This window comes from Gossypium arboreum, chromosome 6 (assembly GCF_025698485.1).
Source record: "Gossypium arboreum isolate Shixiya-1 chromosome 6, ASM2569848v2, whole genome shotgun sequence".
Classification (NCBI taxonomy): Eukaryota; Viridiplantae; Streptophyta; class Magnoliopsida; order Malvales; family Malvaceae; genus Gossypium; species Gossypium arboreum.
The window spans coordinates 138,732,539-138,753,868 of NC_069075.1; the positions used below are offsets into that span (position 1 = coordinate 138,732,539).

The window sequence follows — 21,330 nt, forward strand, 5'->3', positions numbered from 1 at the left end:
TTGCATACACAAATAAATATAACTATTTATTTTCATTTCTTTAATTATGTACAATTGAATTAAAATTAAAGTTTCAACTTTCAAGTATATATATAAATTGCAATTTAAGTTTCATATATATAATTGTACCAAATCAAATTTATGTATCAAATTACACATTACAACAAAGTTAATGTATAAATTTGATATTTATCTTTTTAAAAGAATTTTTTCCTATTTCACATCAAAATTTTAATTGTAGTAACAAATTCGATTAAGTTTGAAATTCATTATATTTGTTATTATTGTTTGAAGTATCTACTTTATCATCAGTCGGTGTTGAATGTAATAGCAATGTGTATTACATTCTTAAATAACAACATAAACTTAAATTTTGTAAATAACATTATTAAAAGAAACACTCGTAATATTTGAATATAAATTATAAAACGATAAGAAAAATACTAAAAAAAAAAATTCATCAATTGCACCCAATAAATGGGGGTAGAATGCAATAAGATTCCTTTCCGGGTGGCATTTCTTTTCACAGCTTTTGAGTTAAAAAAGCATGCTAGCTTTAAAGTATGGGTTGGTTTGATTTCAATAGGAAAAGAAAAAAATAAGTAACGCCTTTGGTCGACTTTATCACATGTGATACAACCTTAAGAGTCATATAAACAATGGCCACTTGGGCAGGGCGTGTGGACGGCGGAGGAAAGGACAGTTTGTAACTTTTAACCCAACCAATGCTTCCATTGGCATTTGGCATTACCAAATATCCTTCCTCTCACCTTCCTCCTTCCACTTTTAATGTCTAACCAACTATAACACGACATTAATATATTGTAAATAATACACTAACAACATGTCTCAAATCTTTATTCCCATTTACCCAAATTCCTTAATCTTTGTCTTGTAAAAACAAACATTTCAAACAAAGAATTATTACTTTTAAAACAGGTTGATTTGCATCATTGAATTCGCCATCAATTATGTACATCATTCATTTTTTACTATTAAACGTTAAAATGAGGTAAACATAGTACATCACATGTAATTATCTGATTATTCATTAATTATAATAGTAAAATAATAAAATAGATGAAATTTTTATCTAATATACAATAATAAATTTACTCTTTTTTTTAGTAAAATAGGCAAAATACAGTCTAACTCCTAATACAGGGGCTTCTATGATACTTTTACTAACTTTGGAATTAATTAGGAGATATCCTTACTGTTTTTAGAATGGACCAAATCAATTACTCTATCTCGAAATAAGAAGTTGAACCAATTGAATAGATGATTTAAACCTAAACAATTAATTTTAATTATAAAATCGTAAAGTTAAGATATTGAATTAGGAGTATATAACAAAATTAATAAAGAGTTTAATAATAGTGAAAATGTTGATAATATTAATTTAAGATGAGGAGGTATATGTAAATATATGGAATAGCTTTTTATAAAGCATTTACGCGTAAGATTTTAGTTCTCCTTTATACATCACTTCAAGTGGGACATCGCAAATTTGACTTTCTTTCTTTCTTTTGCTATATAAATAGAGTTTTAATACTACAATAAATAATTTATTTTTGTATAATCTTACTGTGTAAATATTCAGTCAACAAATGGATAATAACCTCACTTGTTTCTTATTTTTAATTATATTTGAAAAATTTGTTACACTTGTAATTAATTAAGAAAGGTTTAATTCAGCATCTTATCCTTATGCTCTTTGAATTTTGAAATTTAATCCTTCTACTAAAAATTTAAAATTCATTTGATAATACTTTAAAGGGTAAACTACAAAAATAGTCACTTTTATTTTCCTTAGATTACATTTTAGTCACGTATGTTTGAAATGTTATTTTTATTCACTTATGTTATTGTTTTGTTACGAAGTGGTCACTTTGTCATTAAGCTCCGTTACTTCCCTAACGACAATCCTACGTGGCGTCTAAATTAATTTTAAATGCCAACTTTGATTTTCAATTGGGACAAGAATAGGTTTTTAATTAATTAAAAATTTTAAATTAATTACACCATGAATTAGAAAAGAAAAATCGTTCGTCTCCTTTTTCCTTTAATTTTGTTTTCCATTTTGACTGAAAAACTATTCTCATCCCAGTTGGACATCCAAGTTGGCATTTAAAACCCATTTAGGCTGCCACGTAGGATTTTCATTATGGAGGTAACGGAGCTTAACGGAAAAATGACTATTTCATAACAAAACGATAATATAAGTGACTAAAACATAACATTTCTATCATAAGTGACTAAAATATAATCTGAGGCAAACAAAAAGTGGCTATTTTGTAGTTTACCCTACTTTAAATGGGATTCTATTAAGTTTCCATGTGTTGCAATTTAATATTGATTCAAAAATTTAATTCTAATTGGATACATAGAAGGACTAAAATTTAAAATTCTGAAAAGTACAGGGAGTAAGTTCAGAGGTAGACCATTTGACAGGCTAATAATCTGCAAATGGTATACACTTATCCCCTGTTTGGCACTGGTAAAAAAGAAACGCGGAAGAAAGAGAAAAGATGGGGCAGAGACAAATGAAGTGCCAAACAAGGAAAAGTGGAAAACCAGACTAAAACAGCAAAGTCAAACACAAAGAAGTCTGGTTTTATTGGCAGCCTTCTTTTTAGTGCTAACAATTCCTTTTCATAAAAATTATTATTACATCCATAATCCTAAAACATATTCGAATTTTAAAAATATTATTACAATAGAAATATCAATTAAATTAAAATTTCAGCCAAATTAAAACAATTTCTTAAAAAATTTCTTTACTTTAATATCTCAGAAAACTATTTGGTGTCATTGAAGAAGAAAGAAGAAGAAGAAGACTCCTTAAACTATACATATAATCATATATCCAAAAGCTTGATTCCATCTTGCCAAGCTTTTTTCATTTATAATATTAAAAAGGTAGTATTATTTTTACCCTTTCACAAAAAAAGCTTCGAAAATGTTCCCCTCTTGAGTCCACCCACCCTCTCTCTCTCTTGCTTTTTTTTTTTTCCCTTCCTTTTTTTGTTTATTCAATTGCTTGTGCAAACTAATAAAAGCTCCTTATAACAAGAAGAAGAGGAAGAAGAAGAGCTACAAACAAGTGGAAGAAGAAAAGAAGGAAAAAAAAAAAACAGAGCTTTTTTAGATGATACAAGCAGCTTCACCTAGAAGCAGAAGAAGCAAGGCCATATTTTGGCCTTTGAATTGATCTTTTTCACGGTGATTCTTTAATACCCAGAGTTTGTTTTTTGCTTCTGTTTTTTTTTTTTGTGGCTTTCAGGGTTTTAGAGTTTAGGGTTGTGGTTTAAATAGGTTTTTCTTTAATGATAGATATATTTTTTGGGGTTTTTGATGCTTCAGAGTTTGAGTTTGGAAAAAGAGGTGACCGAGAATTTGATGCTGAAGAGAAATTAGTGAAGCCAAATTAGAGATTTTGTAGAATTTTATTTTCTATGGATCGACTGTGCTGCTTTAGTTCATCTCAGGTAAACCATATTTCTGTTTCTAAGAGTTTTCATGATGATCCCATGTTTTTTTTTTTTTTTGGTAAATAAAACTTAAATTAATTGTGACCAAGATTTTAGTTGTTTATGGATTTTGGTTGTGTGGTTAGTTTTTAGGTTTCCTTGCTTGATTTCAATAGGTTTCTTGTGTGTGCTAATTAGGAGTGTATGAATTTGTGTTGATACCAAGTTTCTACTATAATTAGAATTGAATATCTCTTCTGCTTATTATGAAGATTTGGTTATTCATGTTAGATTTGAGTCATCAATATGTTTTTTCTCTGTAAGATAATATTGCTGAAGGTTTTGAAAACTGGATTAGTATGAGGTTGCTTTTATGCAATGTGACTATGTGTGGTTCACAATGAGATTTATTGTTCTCATATTGTCATTTTAGCTTGGAGAAGGGCGTTCATATTCGAGTTCTGGTAAGGGGAAAAGCCATGAGGGTATGATAAAGTTTGGTTTCAGCCTAGTAAAAGGGAAAGCTAACCATCCTATGGAGGATTATCATGTGGCTAAGTTCATGCAGATTCAACAGCACGAGTTAGGGCTTTTTGCTATCTACGATGGTCATTTGGGAGATACTATACCATCCTATCTACAGAAGCATTTATTTGCCAATATCCTAAAGGAGGTCGGATGTGCCACATCGTTTTCAAATAGTTTGCTTTTATTATTTTTAAGACATCACATGCTTACATTTTCTCACTTATTATAGGAAGAGTTTTGGGTTGACCCCTCTAGAGCCATCTCCAAAGCTTATGAGAAAACAGATCAGGCAATTCTTTCACAAAGCTCAGACTTGGGTCGTGGTGGATCCACTGCTGTAACTGCAATATTGATAAATGGAATAAAACTATGGGTGGCAAACGTAGGAGATTCACGCGCTGTTCTTTCTAGTGGGGGTCAGGCAATACAGATGACAACAGATCATGAACCCAACATTGAACGAGGCAGCATTGAGAATAGAGGTGGATTCGTCTCAAATATGCCAGGTCTTCTACTGCTTCCAATTTTTAGAAGTTAATTCTTTGAGCTCGTTCACATCTACTCATATATGTTACTAACTCAATGAATGTTTTTGGTCATATCTGCTGAGTGTTTTTAAGTGGTCTTGCAGCTTCTAATACTTGATACTTGTATTTAGCTCTTAGCCTCTTTGCAATCATAGGAAGAGATAATCTCTGTCAGCTTTTCTAACCTTGTAGTAAACCATAAAGTGTTTTGTCTTTCCTTTTTCACATATCAATCACTGGTGAAGTTCTGCACTCTGTTTTATGTTTCTGTTTCTTGTTGCGTCTTTATGTTGGTTATGAAGTAAAAATGCATGAGTCATGTTAAAGCCACTACAAATTTGAAATGCCCTGTTCCATTGCATTCAGAATCTAGGTATTGCCAACCAAAAAGGAAACTGCCAATCGCCATTATGTTGTATATGGTTTATCATTTTGATTCTTGTTTGTTGACCCTGCATGGTGAAGATACTAAGAAAGAAATCGATGCCTGAAAACTTCAGGTTTCTACTATTGAGTGGTACTAAGGTCTTGGTTCTAATTTGGTTGATTTATATGCATCATATTCCTTGCGTAAAGTACAACCCTGCATTTCTAATTTGCTAATATGATGAGATTGTTAAATTTTCTATTTGTGCATACTATCAGGAGATGTTCCTAGAGTTAATGGACAGCTGGCAGTTTCACGTGCTTTCGGTGACAAGAGCCTTAAATCACATCTACGATCAGATCCCGACATTCAATGGACCAACATAAATAACAATACAGATATTTTAATTCTTGCAAGTGATGGTCTTTGGAAGGTAAAACATTTTAGTTTGATGTCTCCTTATTGAGCTGGAAATAGTTTTATAGGATTTATTTTTCCTTTTGCATATGCTTAATCCAGGTGATGAGTAATCAAGAGGCTGTTGATATTGCAAAAAAGATTAAAGACCCCCAGAAGGCTTCGAAACAACTAATTGCGGAAGCGGTTAAAAGAGACAGTAAAGATGACATATCTTGTGTTGTCGTTAGATTTAGAGGATAGAACTGTTTAGATGAGATTTGCAGTATATACCTGAAATAAGAGTTTGTTTACACAGGGTCAATTTGTGAATCAAACCAACATGAAAATACATACCAAGCAATGGGGATTAAGGGTTGCACTTCACAAAAAGAACAAAATATAGGATTATCACCCCATGTAAATTCGTTTTTATCAATTAGGTTCAGATGTTTGATATTGTTTGATTTCTTTATGAAGGTGATTAGGAATTGAATGTATATTGTTATGTGGTGTATAGATGAAGTTGGCTTTGATCGTGACCAGCGGAATTTCCATACTGTGGTTCAATGTAGTTACCATGAAACACCCCGATTGGGAAATCGATCTCGAGATATTTTGTCAAGTTTGGCTCTTAGTATTTACCTGAATTAAGATCTTTTTATCTGCAATGTTGGTTCCTTTGCTTCAATTCTACCTTCACTCAGTTATTCAAGGCATTCATTATTGAATTCAATGGATATTATCTTCACTAGGGGTAAGGATAATTATAGGAAGGAATTGAACATAACTACATTTATTGGTAGACCCATTGAATTTGCAAAAAAAATTGCCTTCATTTCCATGATAGGAGGGCTAAAACTCATGAAGCAACGGTAATAAAAATAATAATAGTCATAATTGGAGTGGCAAAGTTATTGAACAAATCAAATTTTGTGTCAACAATTCTCTTTACCTAAATATAATAATTAAAAAAAAAAAAAAAAGAAAGTTGTTTACTACTCTCTTGGTCAAATTTTCAGATTTCATAAACATGTTCTTAGAGTGTAACGTATGTCCTAAACAAGATTAGATGGCTTAGATGTAGGGGTTTGGGGGTTGGTTGGTTAACCTTGAGCTGGTACCAATAGGGCCAAGATTTGGTAATGTAGGGAAATGTCTATACCACTTATCCCTTAGCTAATCTTATATGTAGTTTGCCAATTTTATTTCATTTTTAATGATTAATATATTTTACGTAATCCAAAATAAAATAATAATAAAATTAATTTGTTAAATTCTTCAATTTTTAATATTTAGGTAGAGAGAATTGTTGACACAAAATTTGAGTTATTGGACTAACATTTTGTCTATTACATTATATATAGAGAGAATATTACTTTATAATAATTTTATCATTTTTTCATTATTTTGGTCAAGTTTGCCTTTAAACTATAACAATTAATTTTCTTTTTCTTTTTGTCACTTTGATGGAAAGAGAGGCCTTGCTTCTCTTCCCTAGTTTTAGTTTATTATTTGAGAAAAGAGATTAAAATAATTTAAGAGAAAAATACATTCATTTATCAGTTAAAGAAAATGCTATAAACACTTAACCTTTATGTAGTAAAAAAAAATTACAGAGGCAAAATAAGAAAATATACTTTTTAAGCAATTTTACATGATGAGAAGCACCTTGGCTGGCTATAGCAGGTGTAGCAGAGATAAAATTGGTCTTGACGTCAAAATGATTGTGAGATTGGGTTCGCCAAACATTAGTTGTCTGACCCAATTTGTTTGCATACTTTGATAGCAGACGAAATTATTGTTGTTGGTTGTGAAATGCCATGGAGGAGTAGTGGGGCGGCTATTGTATTTGCATAGATGGTGCGGAGAGAGTCCCATTCAAGTTTGGTGGTGGGAGCTACGGCGACAAACGTCGGATCACAAAAGGCATAATTGCATGCTGTATTAATTGGTCTTGACAAAAACCAAACAACATAATCAAGATTCTCAATTTGTGGATCTCCAGCCGTAGAAGTACGTGATGGAGCAAGAGAAAAACCATCAAGTTATGCACACAGAGGCAAAGCCAGATTGTTGATAAAAGGGTCGGAATATTTATATAAAATTTGACCCAGCCCGCATGAATTTGATCAGAGTTGTTTTGTTTTAGCAACAATTGGCTAAACAGTAACTACAATATTGGTTTTGGAACTTGCCTCTCCTTTAGATACCATGGGTTTGAGATCTAAGTATGAATTTCTTGAAGACTTCGTTCTGGATGCATAAATAAACCAACTCCCACACTCTAGGGAGCTGCATTCAAAAGAAAAATTGGACCTTCATGCTATGGCTATGACCCAAATTCCAAGCAAAGGCTCAAGCACAAGAGGGTGATTGAAGAAGTGAAAGCAAATAATCACACATCGCTAAAAGACAACACAAAAACTGAAAACAAAATATGAGAAAAAAACATATTCAATCGTGTTTAAACATAAGAGAAAGCAGGGTCACAGTCTGCAAACATTTTGGCCAACAAATTGGATACAAGCCATAGGTCACAAATCCGGGTATTACTACGAGTTGAAAGTAAGGCACTCTAACGGCAAACTCTTTCCTACCTCGACAAACCAGTCTTAGAACAATGCTCTTCCATCGAATTAACTCTGCAAAGATAGGAACAAACAAAATTTAGTAAGCCAAAGAAAGAAGTTTTATTTGTTGAAAGCAGAAGGAAAGAATGAGAAAAGCTCAAATTTTAACTTTTTCTCACCTCTGCCTGAGGCTCATCTCCTTTCGATTGCTCACCTAGAATATCGTTTGCAAAAAGGAAAGTATCAGTGGTAGTTGACAATAGAAGTTGCTAATTCCAGAAGGCATAAATATATAAAATTCAATGAGATAAACCTATATTCGCTTACTAAATCACAGATAAATACACATGCAAAGCATTTACCTCCTTCCTCCGGCAGATCTGAGGTCCACAAGGTGAGATTATCCCTGAGAAGCTGCATAATTAGGGTGCTATCCTTGTAAGATTCTTCATTAAGGCTATCAAGCTCAGCAATAGCCTCATCAAAAGCTTGTTTAGCCAGATGGCAAGCCCTGCTCAAACCATTGCATCACATTAGATATAAACAAGCTGCTAAAGTGGAACTTACATCAGTAACTTCAAGAAACAATGGCTATCACAAAACTATTCCTCAAATTAGCAGTAAATGAACCATTGCCATCATTGTCCCCAATGAAGAGAAAATTTTCAAAGATATCACACGTGTGAGCGTGTGTATATATAGCATTCTAACCTCTCAGCAGAATTTAATATCTCATAGTAGAAAACAGAGAAGTTCAAAGCCAGGCCAAGTCTAATTGGGTGAGTTGGCGGCAAATCTGAATTTGCAGTAGTGGTGGCAGCCTACAATACAAACAATAACAAACACCGATATCAAAATGGACGGTTTGATGAAGGGTAAGAAGAGAGAAAAAACAACAAGGATAACTGGGGTGGTAAGTTGCACACACCTCGTAAGCCTTAAGTGACTGATCAGCAGCTTCTTTACGATCCTCTCCGGCTTTAAATTCTGCCAAATAACGAAAATAATCTCCTTTCCTGTTAACAATAAAAGGGAAGGAATAAGGACATAATCACAACTATTGCCTACAAAAACATACAGGCAAGATAATCCTCACATCTTGTAATAGAAAACAGTTGATTCCCCTGTCGAGGAAGATGGAATGAGATGCTTATCAATGACGGATAGTATATCATCACAGATCTTTGCAAGCTCATCTTCAACCCTCTGCCGATACTCCTTTATCCTCTTCACATTTTGTTCATTACCCTTAGCTTCCTCCTTCTGTTCGATCGAAGACAGTATCCGCCATGATGCCCTTCTTGCTCCAATCACATTCTTATACCCCACAGATAACAGATTCCTCTCTTCTACAGTCAGTTCAACATCCAACTTGGCAACATTTTTCATGGCCTCGACCATTTCTGCATTAAAAAGGTTTTTAACAACACAAACCAGATTTCAAATGGGCTAAAATTTCAACAAAACATAAGATGAGTCCCACAGATGTAAACGAGTATGATTCAACAGCAGCGTCTAAGCACAGTCCAAACATAAACTTTCAGACGAAAGTAAAATCATACATTTTTGTTAGTCCAAATCCAACTTTTTTGCTCCTAAATAAGCTAACCTCGTTATCTTTACTATCCATCTACTGCCTAAAAACATAACCTTTTTTCAGTATATCATCAAATCAAAAGTAAAGCTCTTCTTGTCCCCAAGAATACAGATCTTTAAGCTAAAAAACAAAATAAATGAAAAAAAAAAAGTCCGCCTTCATGCATTGGAAACAAAATATCAAATTTCATTAACAAACAGGTAGATCACCTAAAATAAAGTAAAATCAAAAGGTAATACAAGAACAAAAGATTTATTATGAACATTTAAGTATTAAAAAAAAAAAAAAAGATTTACCGTCATATCGTTCAGCTTGCTCAGCAAGCCTTGCCAAGTAAACTTGTTGCTCTCTTTCCATGTTCGTCGCTACTTTTTCTCTATTGTCTCTCTTTTCGTTCTTTTAGGTTTTGCGGTTTTTGGGAGAGAAGATGAGGGTATGGAAGGTAAATAAAACTGCCTTTTAGGGATGAATCTGACCGTTGGATGTGGTTTGATGGGGGGAATTAAATCGACGGCTCAGATTGAGTTCTCTGGTGAGGACTTCGAAAAACCAAAAAAAAAAAAATACTTGGAAAAGTAGAAATGTTTGGTGAGGGGGTGAGGGTGTAATACTAAAATAAGAGCGGGTGCATGTGATGAAGTTTGGACCGTTGGATTGGCGATTGTGAATCGCATGATGATGAGGATGTTGACTAGGACGACGACCAATGACTTTTTATAATTTCCAGGCATAATTAATAAATGTTGGACTTTGTCGTTGTCAAGTTCGTTTGAATACAAAACTGTAAACATTTTTACCCTTCTTCTTCTTTTTTTTTTTTTACTCTGAAAAATGCAAAATAATAATTTAATTATTTTTAGATTAACTATTAACTACAAAATTAGCCCCTAAAATATACCATCTTTCACTTAGGTATCTAATTTTCCTAAGCCTAATAGGATCTAACCCCAAAAAAATTGGATAAAAAGGAATAATTTCGAGTGTGATTTGGTTATCAATTTTGGTATTGAGATTAATCATGATATCTTCTTATTTAATGATAAATGAGTTATAGTAATTAACGAATAACTTCAAATCACCTATCTTTCTTCTGGTTGTAAGTCGAGTGTAAGTACAGTTTGACAATTAACCATTACTAGTCAAAAAATCCCAAAAATCTCTTAGAATTTAATTCATCGATAATTTTATGAATTAAAAAGATTTAACTCTAATAAACAAATTAAACTGTACGGTTTATTTAAATTAAATAATCCTCATAATGATTAAGTACAAAAACAAATATTTATCTCGAAATAATCTCCAAATTATCAACTTGATACACATTTCATGCATTGCCAAAATTATCCAAGTTAAGTACAAACTACCCCACTTAGCATTCATATATTCATTATCCAAAACTTGTCGAAATTATCAACTTAACTCAATCTCCATAATTAACAACCAAATTAAGCAAAGAGGTATGATTAAAATAATAGTTCTACAACCATTCCCTTGACAATAAATACAACAGCTTGCAAATCTAGTTAAACAGACAAATCCTTCAGCTACAACACAGTTAAACTTCTTAAAGTCGACATTGTATCAAACTTGTCAAGACACCATAATTATACAAAATTCAAAATCATGAACAAATTTTATTTTCATAAATAAAAGTTATTACGACACGCAAATTATTAAATTATTTGGTTCAACATCAATAAATGCTCATATCTTACGATATCATCTTTCAGTAACATGTATGGTCATGATTGAACCACATATTAAAATGTCAATTGTTAGCACCAATATAAGAATGTATAATATTTTATAACATATGCTTGTAATTTTACTTTCTAACAAGAGGAAAATTGAGATTCTTTAAAGATATAAGCGAAGTCCACCAAACTCTCATAATTATAAAATCACAAGGAAACCATTTACTTCCTTGTTTCTTATTTTATACACCTTACATAGTGTCTTGCATAGCCAAAACAGCAAGCTCCAACTATATGTTCTAATCAATTTTAAATTAGATAACAATAGGAGATACATGGCTTTGAATTGAGGTGTCAAACTTTTTTGGCATCAGCATACCTCAATTATCCAAAGAATGTACGTTCTAACATGATGTTGAATATCTTTCAATGTTGGATTCTCTAGAAGATACTCGAAGCGACTTTTTAATCATGTTAACTTAATTTTAAGCTCATTAAAATCACTTATGGTCGGTATATGTTTTGAATGCTGCAACAAAGACCCCAACCGAATTGAAATAAAAAAATTCTCATTACTAGACGCTCGTCTGTTAGAAAGTCCTTAAATAATGCTACATCTTCTAGCATTATTGTCATTTCATCGCATGGGAGATGAAACATACGAGTCTTCATTATTCAATCAAGGCATAGATGAATGACGGCACAGAAGTAAAATTGCCAATTTAACTAGCGTGATAGAAACCAACATCTCTTAATATAGATGAATGGTTCTGTCATCAAGTGCATCCTTCTCCATATTACTATGACATTGAGCCATTAGAGAATACTTTATTGTTGTATTTTAAGCAACATGTCCTTTCGATCTTAATAAGGGACAACCATTATAGTATGCTTCAAAGTTTAGATTTAAAAACTCTTGAGCATGTATGATATGAAAGAATGTAGAGAAGGAAGGGTTCGAGTTTTCTATAAAAAAACATAACAAATGGGAGGAGCTATTTATAAGTTTTAGGGTTGAGGTTCTATGAAAGCTTTTAATAAGACCTCCACACGCATAAGTGGCAAGGTCAATTTAAATTATTATTCTCCTCTTAAAAAAACCGGTTACAATTACATTCTTTTGAAATTTTTACAAAGATTTTAACTAGAGATGACAATTCAAATAGCAGATTAGAATATTTGTAGATATTCGATCTATTTTTCTGTGGATTTGAATATTACATGTCTAGATTATATTTTATTTCAAAATTTAAAATTATTATCAGTTGCTGATTCAAAAAAATGCAAATATCCATTACTCAAATCCACATTACTTATACAAATAATGGATGTAAATTGATTCAAATATCCAAATTCATTAGATAAAAATGCACATATATTTTATATATATAATCAATCTCTATAACAACCACCCGTTATAACATTGTTTCACTATAATAATCAAGTTTCTAGTAGAATTGACTTTTTTATGTTTTATTTTAACCCTCTATAACAACTTTTAACTTATAACAACAACAATCATAGTTATGAAGTACATTCTTTATTAAATTAGTTCTTTGTAACAACACATTGCGTTAAATTTTAAGTAAAATTATAGTTATTTCATATAAGTAAGCCTATTAATTATAATTTATTAAATTAAAATGTTATTTTAATAAAATGTATAAATTTTAAACAAAAAATTATTAATCATATTTTATTAAATAAAAAATTCTTCAATGAGTAGAATTAAAGGATATCAATTCAATAAATCATTAAATTCCTTATCAAATATTCTACTATGAATTTAGAACATCATAAACTATAAATTAATTATTTGAATTTAATAACTAATCTTGATTAATTGAACTTGTTATATTTATAAACTTCATAATTAATAATGTGAAATAATGTAAAATAAAATATACATAAAAGTAATACAATACTTTGCTATATGTTTTTAAATTTTGTTGATTTGATTGCCACTTTACTTTTTTTAATAAAATCTTACTTTCTTTATTTGATCAAAATTCACTATATTAATTTTATTTTAAGTTTACAATAATTACATTTCTATAACAACATATTGTATATATGAAAGAGTTTTAGTTTATTTGAATTGGATTTTTATGGATATGAAAATCAAAAATGATTGAATTTTTTAAATTAGTTTTTTTAATTTGAATAGTAATACTCGAATAAACTACGAATAATAAATAGATTTAAATTATTATAAAAAATATGGATATTCGACATGCTGCCACTCCTAATCTCGATGCCCAAGGTTATAAAGGTCTATTTAAATATTATCCAAAGTCATTTTAAAATATTTAAGCGGATACAATTTAAATTTTAAATATGTTACAAAGAGTTCGATACTCATACATGTCGAGGTTTTATTAATCATTTCATAATTATTACATTGATTCCAGTGAGATTAGAAAACTAGATAGTACAATACTTAACTAAATTTGACACTGATTGATGTTAAGATAAAAATAATATATTCAAATTTTGTACAATTTCTTTTTAGATTTTTCCCAATTCTTCATCCATTGTGCATTGTATTGTGTTGATGCATAGATCAAATGAGGCAGCGGCCGTGATGGTATTGGCCAGTTCACCTCATTTAGGATGGAACAAGGAGCGGATTGTTTTGGTGGCCAGATAATGGAGGAAGAGAGGAGAAGCAGTCCCTCTACTGTTTCCTTGTCTTATTTTATATATAGGGCTTGTTAATGATAGCCTTATATATTTAGGTTGTCATAGGGAATGGGGATGTGACTAACGGATCCCTTGATGAGACTTGATAAAATTTTATATGTATAACAGTTACATCTCTAGTCAAAGGAGAATCTAGGACAAAAGTATGAGCAAAGCCTCTGTTTTGTACGCTAGTTTTTTTTTTTTTTTGAGAAGCGAGTGTCAATTGTCAAATTACATATATTTAGTATTATTGAAAGTATACAAATATAATATATTTTGTAACTTTGTAAATTTTAACTAAGTGATTTAAGAGGCTTAGCAAACTTTGTAAATTTTAACTAAGTGATTTAAGAGGCTTAGCAATGAATCTACTATTAGACTAGGTGAAAATTTCCATCTCGAGGTGTAAAAGAAATAATATGTGAATGGTGAATAAATCTTATCATCTCAGTGTTGAGACGGATCTGAAGGGGGAGACACTGACTTTGCCCCCAAAAAATAAAAAAATTTCACATAATCCTCTTATAAATAAACAAACTATAATTGATATATAGTAAAATTACACTTTACCCCAAAATAAAAAAGTTTCAATTACACTTTAACCCCATAAAATTAAAAATAAAAGTTATTTAATCCATTCGAAAATAATGAAATTCTAAATTAATACATAATAAATTAATATTTTGATTTATGAAAAATTATAATTAAATTTCAATCCGGATAGATTTTACTTTGTAGTGATTAGTATTGTACATGTAGCCGGCGAAAGGTACATGTTATTATTCTATCTATATTAACTTTGAAAATTTGGGATATAATGGAATCTGCCTTATCTTTGTTTTGTTGTATATTTTGTCAACCATATACCTATCAGGCTGACATGTTTTAAGTGAAATTATGTACAGCTCAAGTGTCATTATCTATTCAGGTTTCTAAAATAGCGGCTCTTGATAAACTATGGGGTTAATTAGTTGTTTTCCTAATACAATTTCTTGTGCAGAAAGTATTTGGCATCATTTGAAGCAAATGGGGTTTCAGTCACTGTGCATGAATGCAGTTTGCTAAAAAGCTTTTCCACTTCATTGACCATAGCAAACCTGTATGTAGTTATATGTCCCTGTGTGTACTTCCAGTTCCAGAAAATCTGCGATTCTTTTTCTAGTTTTAGGGAAATATAGCTATCTGTACACGACCAAGATACCAGCCAGTTCCGACTCTGCATTCTGCTGCCCTTGTCCACCATGAATATTTGTTGACAGGTGACCTGTAATGGAACCATGAACTTTCTATAAAGCATTTTCATAATTGCTCGACTTTTCTGTGTCACTTGCAATGCAAACTAAAGGTTTCATTATCATCATTGATGGTACTTACCTCTGGAAAATTCTTCTGTTCACAGATCAAGAAGAACAATATTCCCCATGAGGGCATATTCCATGCTAGCCCATCACTCAGTGAAGCTCAGTCTTTGTTTGAATTCTTATGCTTTAGGTAGATAAGGGTTTCTATGTACTGCCTGAAAACATTTTGTACTTCAAATAATAATATGTCATATGAAAAAGTCTACTTTGGAATGCAAATATGCTTTAAATAGAGACAAAGGCTACACCAATAGTTGATACATTGCAGTTCTCAGTCTGGTTCTACTCTGTGACCTATTCACAAGCTGCAGTGCCGCTTATTGCAAAAGATGTAATCTAAAATCATATTAACAAATGAAATTTAACAGCTACTGAGCCAAGATACAATAACATGATTCAAAGATTTAAACAAAACACCAAAGTTGGTGTTTGAGAAAATATGAAACAAAAAAAAGCTCCTGCTTTCAAGAGGTCCCAGGCAAACTTTTTCAGGGAAAACAAATACCTATCCATACCAGCTAATGAGTCAGCGGCATCCAGTTACTGGCACAGCACGGCTTGTGTTGGCGTCACCGATTGAAACAGTTGCAAGGGATTTAGAGGCCCATGCTCTAGCATTCATTGCACCTTGCAAATTGCTTCTCTTGCAAGGTTCCTTCAGGGAATTAAACAACTGAATTGCTCGTTTTAGATAGGCCAAAGGATGTTCCAACAAACTCCCTAACTTCAAATTTCGAATAAGCAATCTCCAAGTGAAATGAGCAAATACAAGCAATGTTGGATACAATAGGTAAAGCAACCTAAGCAGCACAAAAGTGGTAGCCAGTGCTAAATAGGTCTCTTGTCTCAGTAAATTTTCAGGAGATCTTGCCCATGGGAATGGGCAACTTTCTGGCTCAGTGCTACTATGCTTCTCATGATTTGACAAATGTCCAATTTTGTTCATTGATGCTTTATCCAGAGACGACTTCTTAATGCCTAGAACCATGTAACATACTCATCAGAAAATTAAAATCGGGCAATAATAATGAAGAAGAAGAAAAAAGAAACACTATAAAGTAAATGGTAAAGCAAACAGGTAATGCAAGTTTTTCATAGCCTGCAGATATAGAATATTAATAAAAAAATAAAAAAACATCATATGAAAGCATCACAAATCATTATTACTTGGTGGGGAAATTGTTGCATTGTTTCATTGGCAACCAATGTGGGGGAGAGAAGGGGAGAAGTTGAAAATTCATTAGCGTCCATGCAGAGAACAAAAGACAACTTCAGGCAATGTCTGAACTTTGGCTTGTGGGATTCACAGATAATAGTATAGATAATAGGATAATACAAAATTGATGAGTTAGTTGTCTTCATTGAACTTATTTTACCTAATTTCCTGTCATCCTATCCAAGTAGGATCACGCAATCTTATGAATAGAATTAGGACTACAATAGTCCCATGCAATAAAACTATGGGGGATGAGATGGGTACATTCTAGCTTTTGCATGCACCAAAAATAAGAAAAACTGAATACAGTTTACAGTTCAAAAATGTCTTCTCACTTCTATCCTAGAAAATTCAAGATCTTATGCACTGAAAACAACCAAATGCATGATCAATTGAGCATCAGACAAGTCAATCACCATTCAAGAAATAACATAAAAAGAAAGAAAATGAAGAGTGATAAACAAAATAAAAGTACGCCATATTGCCATTAGACAAAACATAAGGATAAATTATCTCTATTCAGACTTCTAAATGAATCAATTCAACATAACATACGGAAATTCAATTATTCAAAAGTTGCAGAACAAAGGCCTTACCAGTGACAAGACCATAGAATGCACCTAGAGATTCAAAAGTCCGGTTTCCAAGATAGCGCACATGCATTGTAGAATTTAAAAGGAAAAGAGTAGGAAACCCATGAACTCCATACTTGGAGAGTATGCTGAAGAATCACAAGCACCGCTATTTAGTTTAACAAGATATAATGATATATATATATATACACACGCAATCATAACAAGTAAATAGCAAATGACAAATATTTGTTCACAAACCTTGGCCTGACAGCCGATTCTTCGATGGCAAAATGGGGGATGGAAGGATAGGAGGAAGAAAGGATAGCGAAGGTCAGTCTAAAAGACCTGGAAAACGGGCACCAAGACGCATAGAAAAGCACTGCTACATAATCATGACTGTTCTTGTGGACCATGTTAAGCACCTTTTGCAACGAAACCTCATCTCCCTTTGCAGTGACAAAGAGCAAGTGATTAGTAATTGTACAAACAAAAAGCATAATACTCGAATTCAATGCAATCCTAATATTGACATTTCAGAAATGTTAGTACGATTAGACCAAATGCAAGAAAAATAAATAAATAAATAAAACCTTGATGAAATTTAATGGTAGGCATAGCTCCATTTCCAGTAGGATCATTACTTATCTATACAATTTATATCCAAATGCAGAATATGGACGAATAAAATTTTAAGAAAGAAAAAAAATCAATCAACTTATTTACAGCTCATAATAATAGGGAATTTCCTAAAAACCTACCAGAAACGTTAAGATTGTAGGTTTCTAAAGCGAAGTTTACTCCTAAAAGCAGCCAAAATGAAAAACCCTAAATCCGTTCCGAATAACAATATCTTGAAGGCATAGTTATCAGCTTATAGCTTCAAATTTAAAAAAATTAACAATATTTTCTAAGCCTAGAACAAAATAGACACAATACAGCATCAAATCAGCCAATAAAAATAATAAATTTTCCCCTGAAAAGAAAAAATATATAAAATTGAACAAATTATGCTAAGGTACCTCGGTAACACCAACGAAATCGATAGATTCAGTGAAATCAGAGTTAATGGGACAGTAGGAGTCTCGGAAGTCAAAGATCGCGTCGGAAATTGATTCCTTGAGACAAAATGGAACCCTAACGGGACCGGTGACGGCGCATGGTAGCATCATCCACCACAAAAGCAAAATTAGGGTCCCCGTTTGCCATGCCTCCTTACCCATCAACGACCGGCAACGGATTACTGATTCACACAATAGAAAAAAAACAAGGGATCGCCAATTATTTTTATAAAATAAATACCCTATAAAGGGATTTCCAAAATTGAAACTGCAAAGGAGAAAATAGGGATTAAAAACGGTTGCATTTTAACAGATGAGATGAATTATCATGGTAACAACATCAACAACAATAATAATAAAATAAAATTAAGATGGTATATTATTTTTTTTAAAATGGAGCAAATAAAAAAATACCAGTAGTATTTTATTTTCTTTAATTAGTAAAATCTTATGTTTGGAAAATATGAGAAAAAAAGAGAGAGAAGGGAAACAGCAAAGCTCAGACACAGAGAAAATGGAAAGGATGAAAAGATGATGATTCAATTTGATTTGTTGCGCCACGATGGTGTTTTCTTTTCCTGTTTTTTTTTTTTTTCCCCGGATTTGATATTTTCAATTGGGCGGTTAATATATATTAAAAGTATCTGTTCTTTTTATAAATTTAGAACTTAGTCCATATACTTTTTTAATTTCAAAATTTAGGTTCAACAGTTTGATAAGCTCGTTTTGTTCAATTCAAGTTCATTAAAAAGTTATTTTTTAGTTATATTGCTACCGAGTAAATTTTTTTATTTCAAAATGCTATACCAATAAATTTAATAGTGTTAACATCTAGACTTGGATTTTGAAATTTGGAAAGTAGAGGGAATAAATTCCTTAAAATAAAAGTACATGGATTGAGGGATCTATGGTATATTTTAACCTAATTGATCTTTTTTTTCTTGGTTAAAATTTGCTATTAGTCCCTATACTTTTATAAAATTTGAGATTTAATCCATATACTTTAAAAGCTAAAATCAAGTCCTCCTACTTTTTCAAACCCAATCATTATTGTTGTTGGTAGCTTCCGTTAGATTTTGTCAACTTAACATGTTTATTGTCTGTCAATCATATATTATGTCATATGAAGGTAGTCTAATTAATATACCAAGTTGATAAATTTGACAAAAAAAATTATTAATAATGTTGATGGTTGAATTGAGAATTTTAAATTATAAAAGTACGAGGATTTAATTTTTAATTTTTTAAATATAAGGACTAAATCTCTATTTTTATCAAAGTACAAGGATTAATAGCAATTTTAACCTTTTCTCTTTTACTGTATTGACTCTTTATTAGTGCAGGTATCTTTACTCTTTTGTCTTAACCAAGTGTTCTTATCCTTTGAATTTTTAAGTTTTTTTTCTTGTTTTTCGTTGTTGATAAGTTAGGCAAATCATTAATTGGAATTATTTTTAAAAATATGTAATATTTTAATGAGATACTCTATTCTTTAAACTAATATAATTTCCACCACCTTTCACTTTGGTTAATTATTTATTTATTAAATATAAAATTTTAAAAGTTAAATTTAATTTCCGCACTTTTATTTTTAGGAAAGAATTTAATTTTTCTAATTTTTGAATTTAAAATTTTAAATTCATTTGTTAATTCAGTACGCTAATGTGGTATTTTTAAAAAATAAAATAAACTTGATATTTGAGTAATAAAAATAATATTATAATAAATATGAATTTAAAAAGAATTTTAACAAGTGTTAACAATTCTTAAAAGTTTATATCATAATTTTAATTAGGATGAAATATTTAGACTAACTAATGACATTATAAAAATTAATGTATCAAATTATATTAAAATTAAAATATATAAATTAAATCTCAAATATAAAAATATATAAAAATTAAATTAAAATTTAATCATTTTATAATCTAACTAGAAAGATTAAAATTAAAATTTACCCATAATATCCCTATATAAAAGGGGAAATGAGTATGGACATGTGTCGATTCTGAAATGCCTTTTAAAGCCCTCCTTTTTATATAGAGTTTTATAGATATTTGAATATGTAATATGTACATCCAAAAATAATTGATCGAATGGTGTTGGATATTTAACTTTTTATTATACATTTAATGGAAGTATATATTTATATAAATAAAAGCATATATTGGGCTATTTTAATCATTTAATCCAAAAAATTAATATTTATAAAAATGACATTCGTTTAAAAATATTCACTCAAATGACCTAAAATAAATAATAAAATTGGGTTATGAGAACTAGATGGTCGGGACTACTATTTTTTCTATTAAAAATAATTTTGAGATTTTAGACATTAGATAGCCAACACCCATTTATTTTTTAAAATTTTTCGGTGCTGCCACATTGATGGCCACACCCTTTATCTGATTAAAAAATAATATTTTTGGAGGGTGTGGTGCCGACCAACAAATGGCCAAAATCACCCAACAAAATAGATTGGGAATATTGCAACATAACCCCTCGTTATTTTTCCATATTTTTTATTTCCCAAGTTTAATTATATATTTCATATTTTAAAATAATATTGAAATACTTATAATATTTTTAATTATTATTACATCACTCACATTATTATTAAATTTTAATTTTAATTTAAAATAACGTGTTAATATTATCATATTTGAATTTTCATGATTTTTAAAAAATTTGTTTTATTTCGTTAAATATAACTTAATTGTTGTTAAACTCAAGTATTAATAATAAATTAAACCTAAAAATTATATTTATTTTTAAATGTAATGATAATTTTAGAGGTGATTTTGATAAAAGTTGTTAAAGTTATCTTATTTTAATATATTATTTAAGAACTTCAAACGAAAGTATTTTAAAACTATTTATTAATTTTAAAATTAAATTTTATAATTGTGAAAATTTATTAAAATGCTAAATACAATAACCAAAATGACAGTAATTGATACTAAACTAGTTAATTTTCAAATCAAAAGTAGTTAATTTAAATTTAAATTTAATTTAATATGCACAATTAAATTATATGTTTTTTATAAAATTAGAATCGCTTTAATGATTTTCATCTTTTATAATAATTCAAATAAACATTGTTAAATTATTTTTTATTTTAAAAATAACGAGTAATATATTTATAAAATATGTAGCTCAATATATTTTAAATTAATTTTTAAATTTAATAATAATGTTAGTGATGCAATAATAATTAGAAAACATGATAAGTAGTTCAATATTGTTTTAAAATATAAAATATGTAATTAAACTTGGGAAA

The 21,330-nt window shown here is 30.4% G+C and overlaps 4 protein-coding genes across 7 annotated transcripts; 1 reads left to right on the forward strand and 3 right to left on the reverse strand.

Moving 5' to 3' along the window:
• The first annotated feature begins 2,519 nt into the window (after positions 1–2,519).
• LOC108484184 (probable protein phosphatase 2C 9) lies at positions 2,520–5,916 on the forward strand. Of its 2 annotated transcripts, XM_017787880.2 has the most exons (6): positions 2,520–3,225; positions 3,367–3,491; positions 3,907–4,146; positions 4,231–4,507; positions 5,174–5,328; positions 5,415–5,916. In XM_017787880.2, the coding sequence occupies exons 2-6, from the start codon at positions 3,459–3,461 to the stop codon at positions 5,553–5,555; spliced, it is 846 nt and encodes a 281-aa protein (XP_017643369.1). In that variant the 5' UTR covers positions 2,520–3,225; positions 3,367–3,458; the 3' UTR covers positions 5,556–5,916. The 2 variants fall into 2 exon arrangements, with proteins under 2 accessions (XP_017643369.1, XP_017643370.1); XM_017787881.2 differs by lacking the exon at positions 3,367–3,491 and having other exon boundaries at positions 2,521–3,225.
• Positions 5,917–7,667: 1,751 nt separating this feature from the next.
• On the reverse strand, positions 7,668–10,041 carry LOC108486580 (14-3-3 protein 7-like). The gene is made up of 7 exons (XM_017790703.2): positions 9,758–10,041; positions 8,961–9,267; positions 8,793–8,880; positions 8,576–8,685; positions 8,227–8,375; positions 8,044–8,078; positions 7,668–7,936 (listed from the first exon to the last, which is right to left on the reverse strand). Exons 1-7 carry the CDS (start codon positions 9,816–9,818, stop codon positions 7,931–7,933), a joined length of 756 nt encoding a protein of 251 aa, XP_017646192.1. The 5' UTR covers positions 9,819–10,041; the 3' UTR covers positions 7,668–7,930.
• A 4,628-nt stretch (positions 10,042–14,669) lies between these two features.
• On the reverse strand, positions 14,670–15,354 carry LOC128294079 (uncharacterized). The gene is made up of 2 exons (XM_053029873.1): positions 15,215–15,354; positions 14,670–15,104 (listed from the first exon to the last, which is right to left on the reverse strand). The coding sequence occupies exons 1-2, from the start codon at positions 15,269–15,271 to the stop codon at positions 14,820–14,822; spliced, it is 342 nt and encodes a 113-aa protein (XP_052885833.1). The 5' UTR covers positions 15,272–15,354; the 3' UTR covers positions 14,670–14,819.
• Positions 15,355–15,407: 53 nt separating this feature from the next.
• LOC108486581 (5'-adenylylsulfate reductase-like 4) lies at positions 15,408–18,676 on the reverse strand. Of its 3 annotated transcripts, none has more exons than XM_017790704.2 (5): positions 18,556–18,676; positions 18,012–18,232; positions 17,251–17,438; positions 17,014–17,138; positions 15,408–16,179 (listed from the first exon to the last, which is right to left on the reverse strand). In XM_017790704.2, the coding sequence occupies exons 2-5, from the start codon at positions 18,210–18,212 to the stop codon at positions 15,728–15,730; spliced, it is 966 nt and encodes a 321-aa protein (XP_017646193.1). In that variant the 5' UTR covers positions 18,213–18,232; positions 18,556–18,676; the 3' UTR covers positions 15,408–15,727. The 3 variants fall into 3 exon arrangements, with proteins under 3 accessions (XP_017646193.1, XP_052885832.1, XP_052885831.1); XM_053029872.1 differs by having other exon boundaries at positions 18,465–18,670; XM_053029871.1 differs by having other exon boundaries at positions 18,012–18,318; positions 18,465–18,670.
• Positions 18,677–21,330: the final 2,654 nt, after the last annotated feature.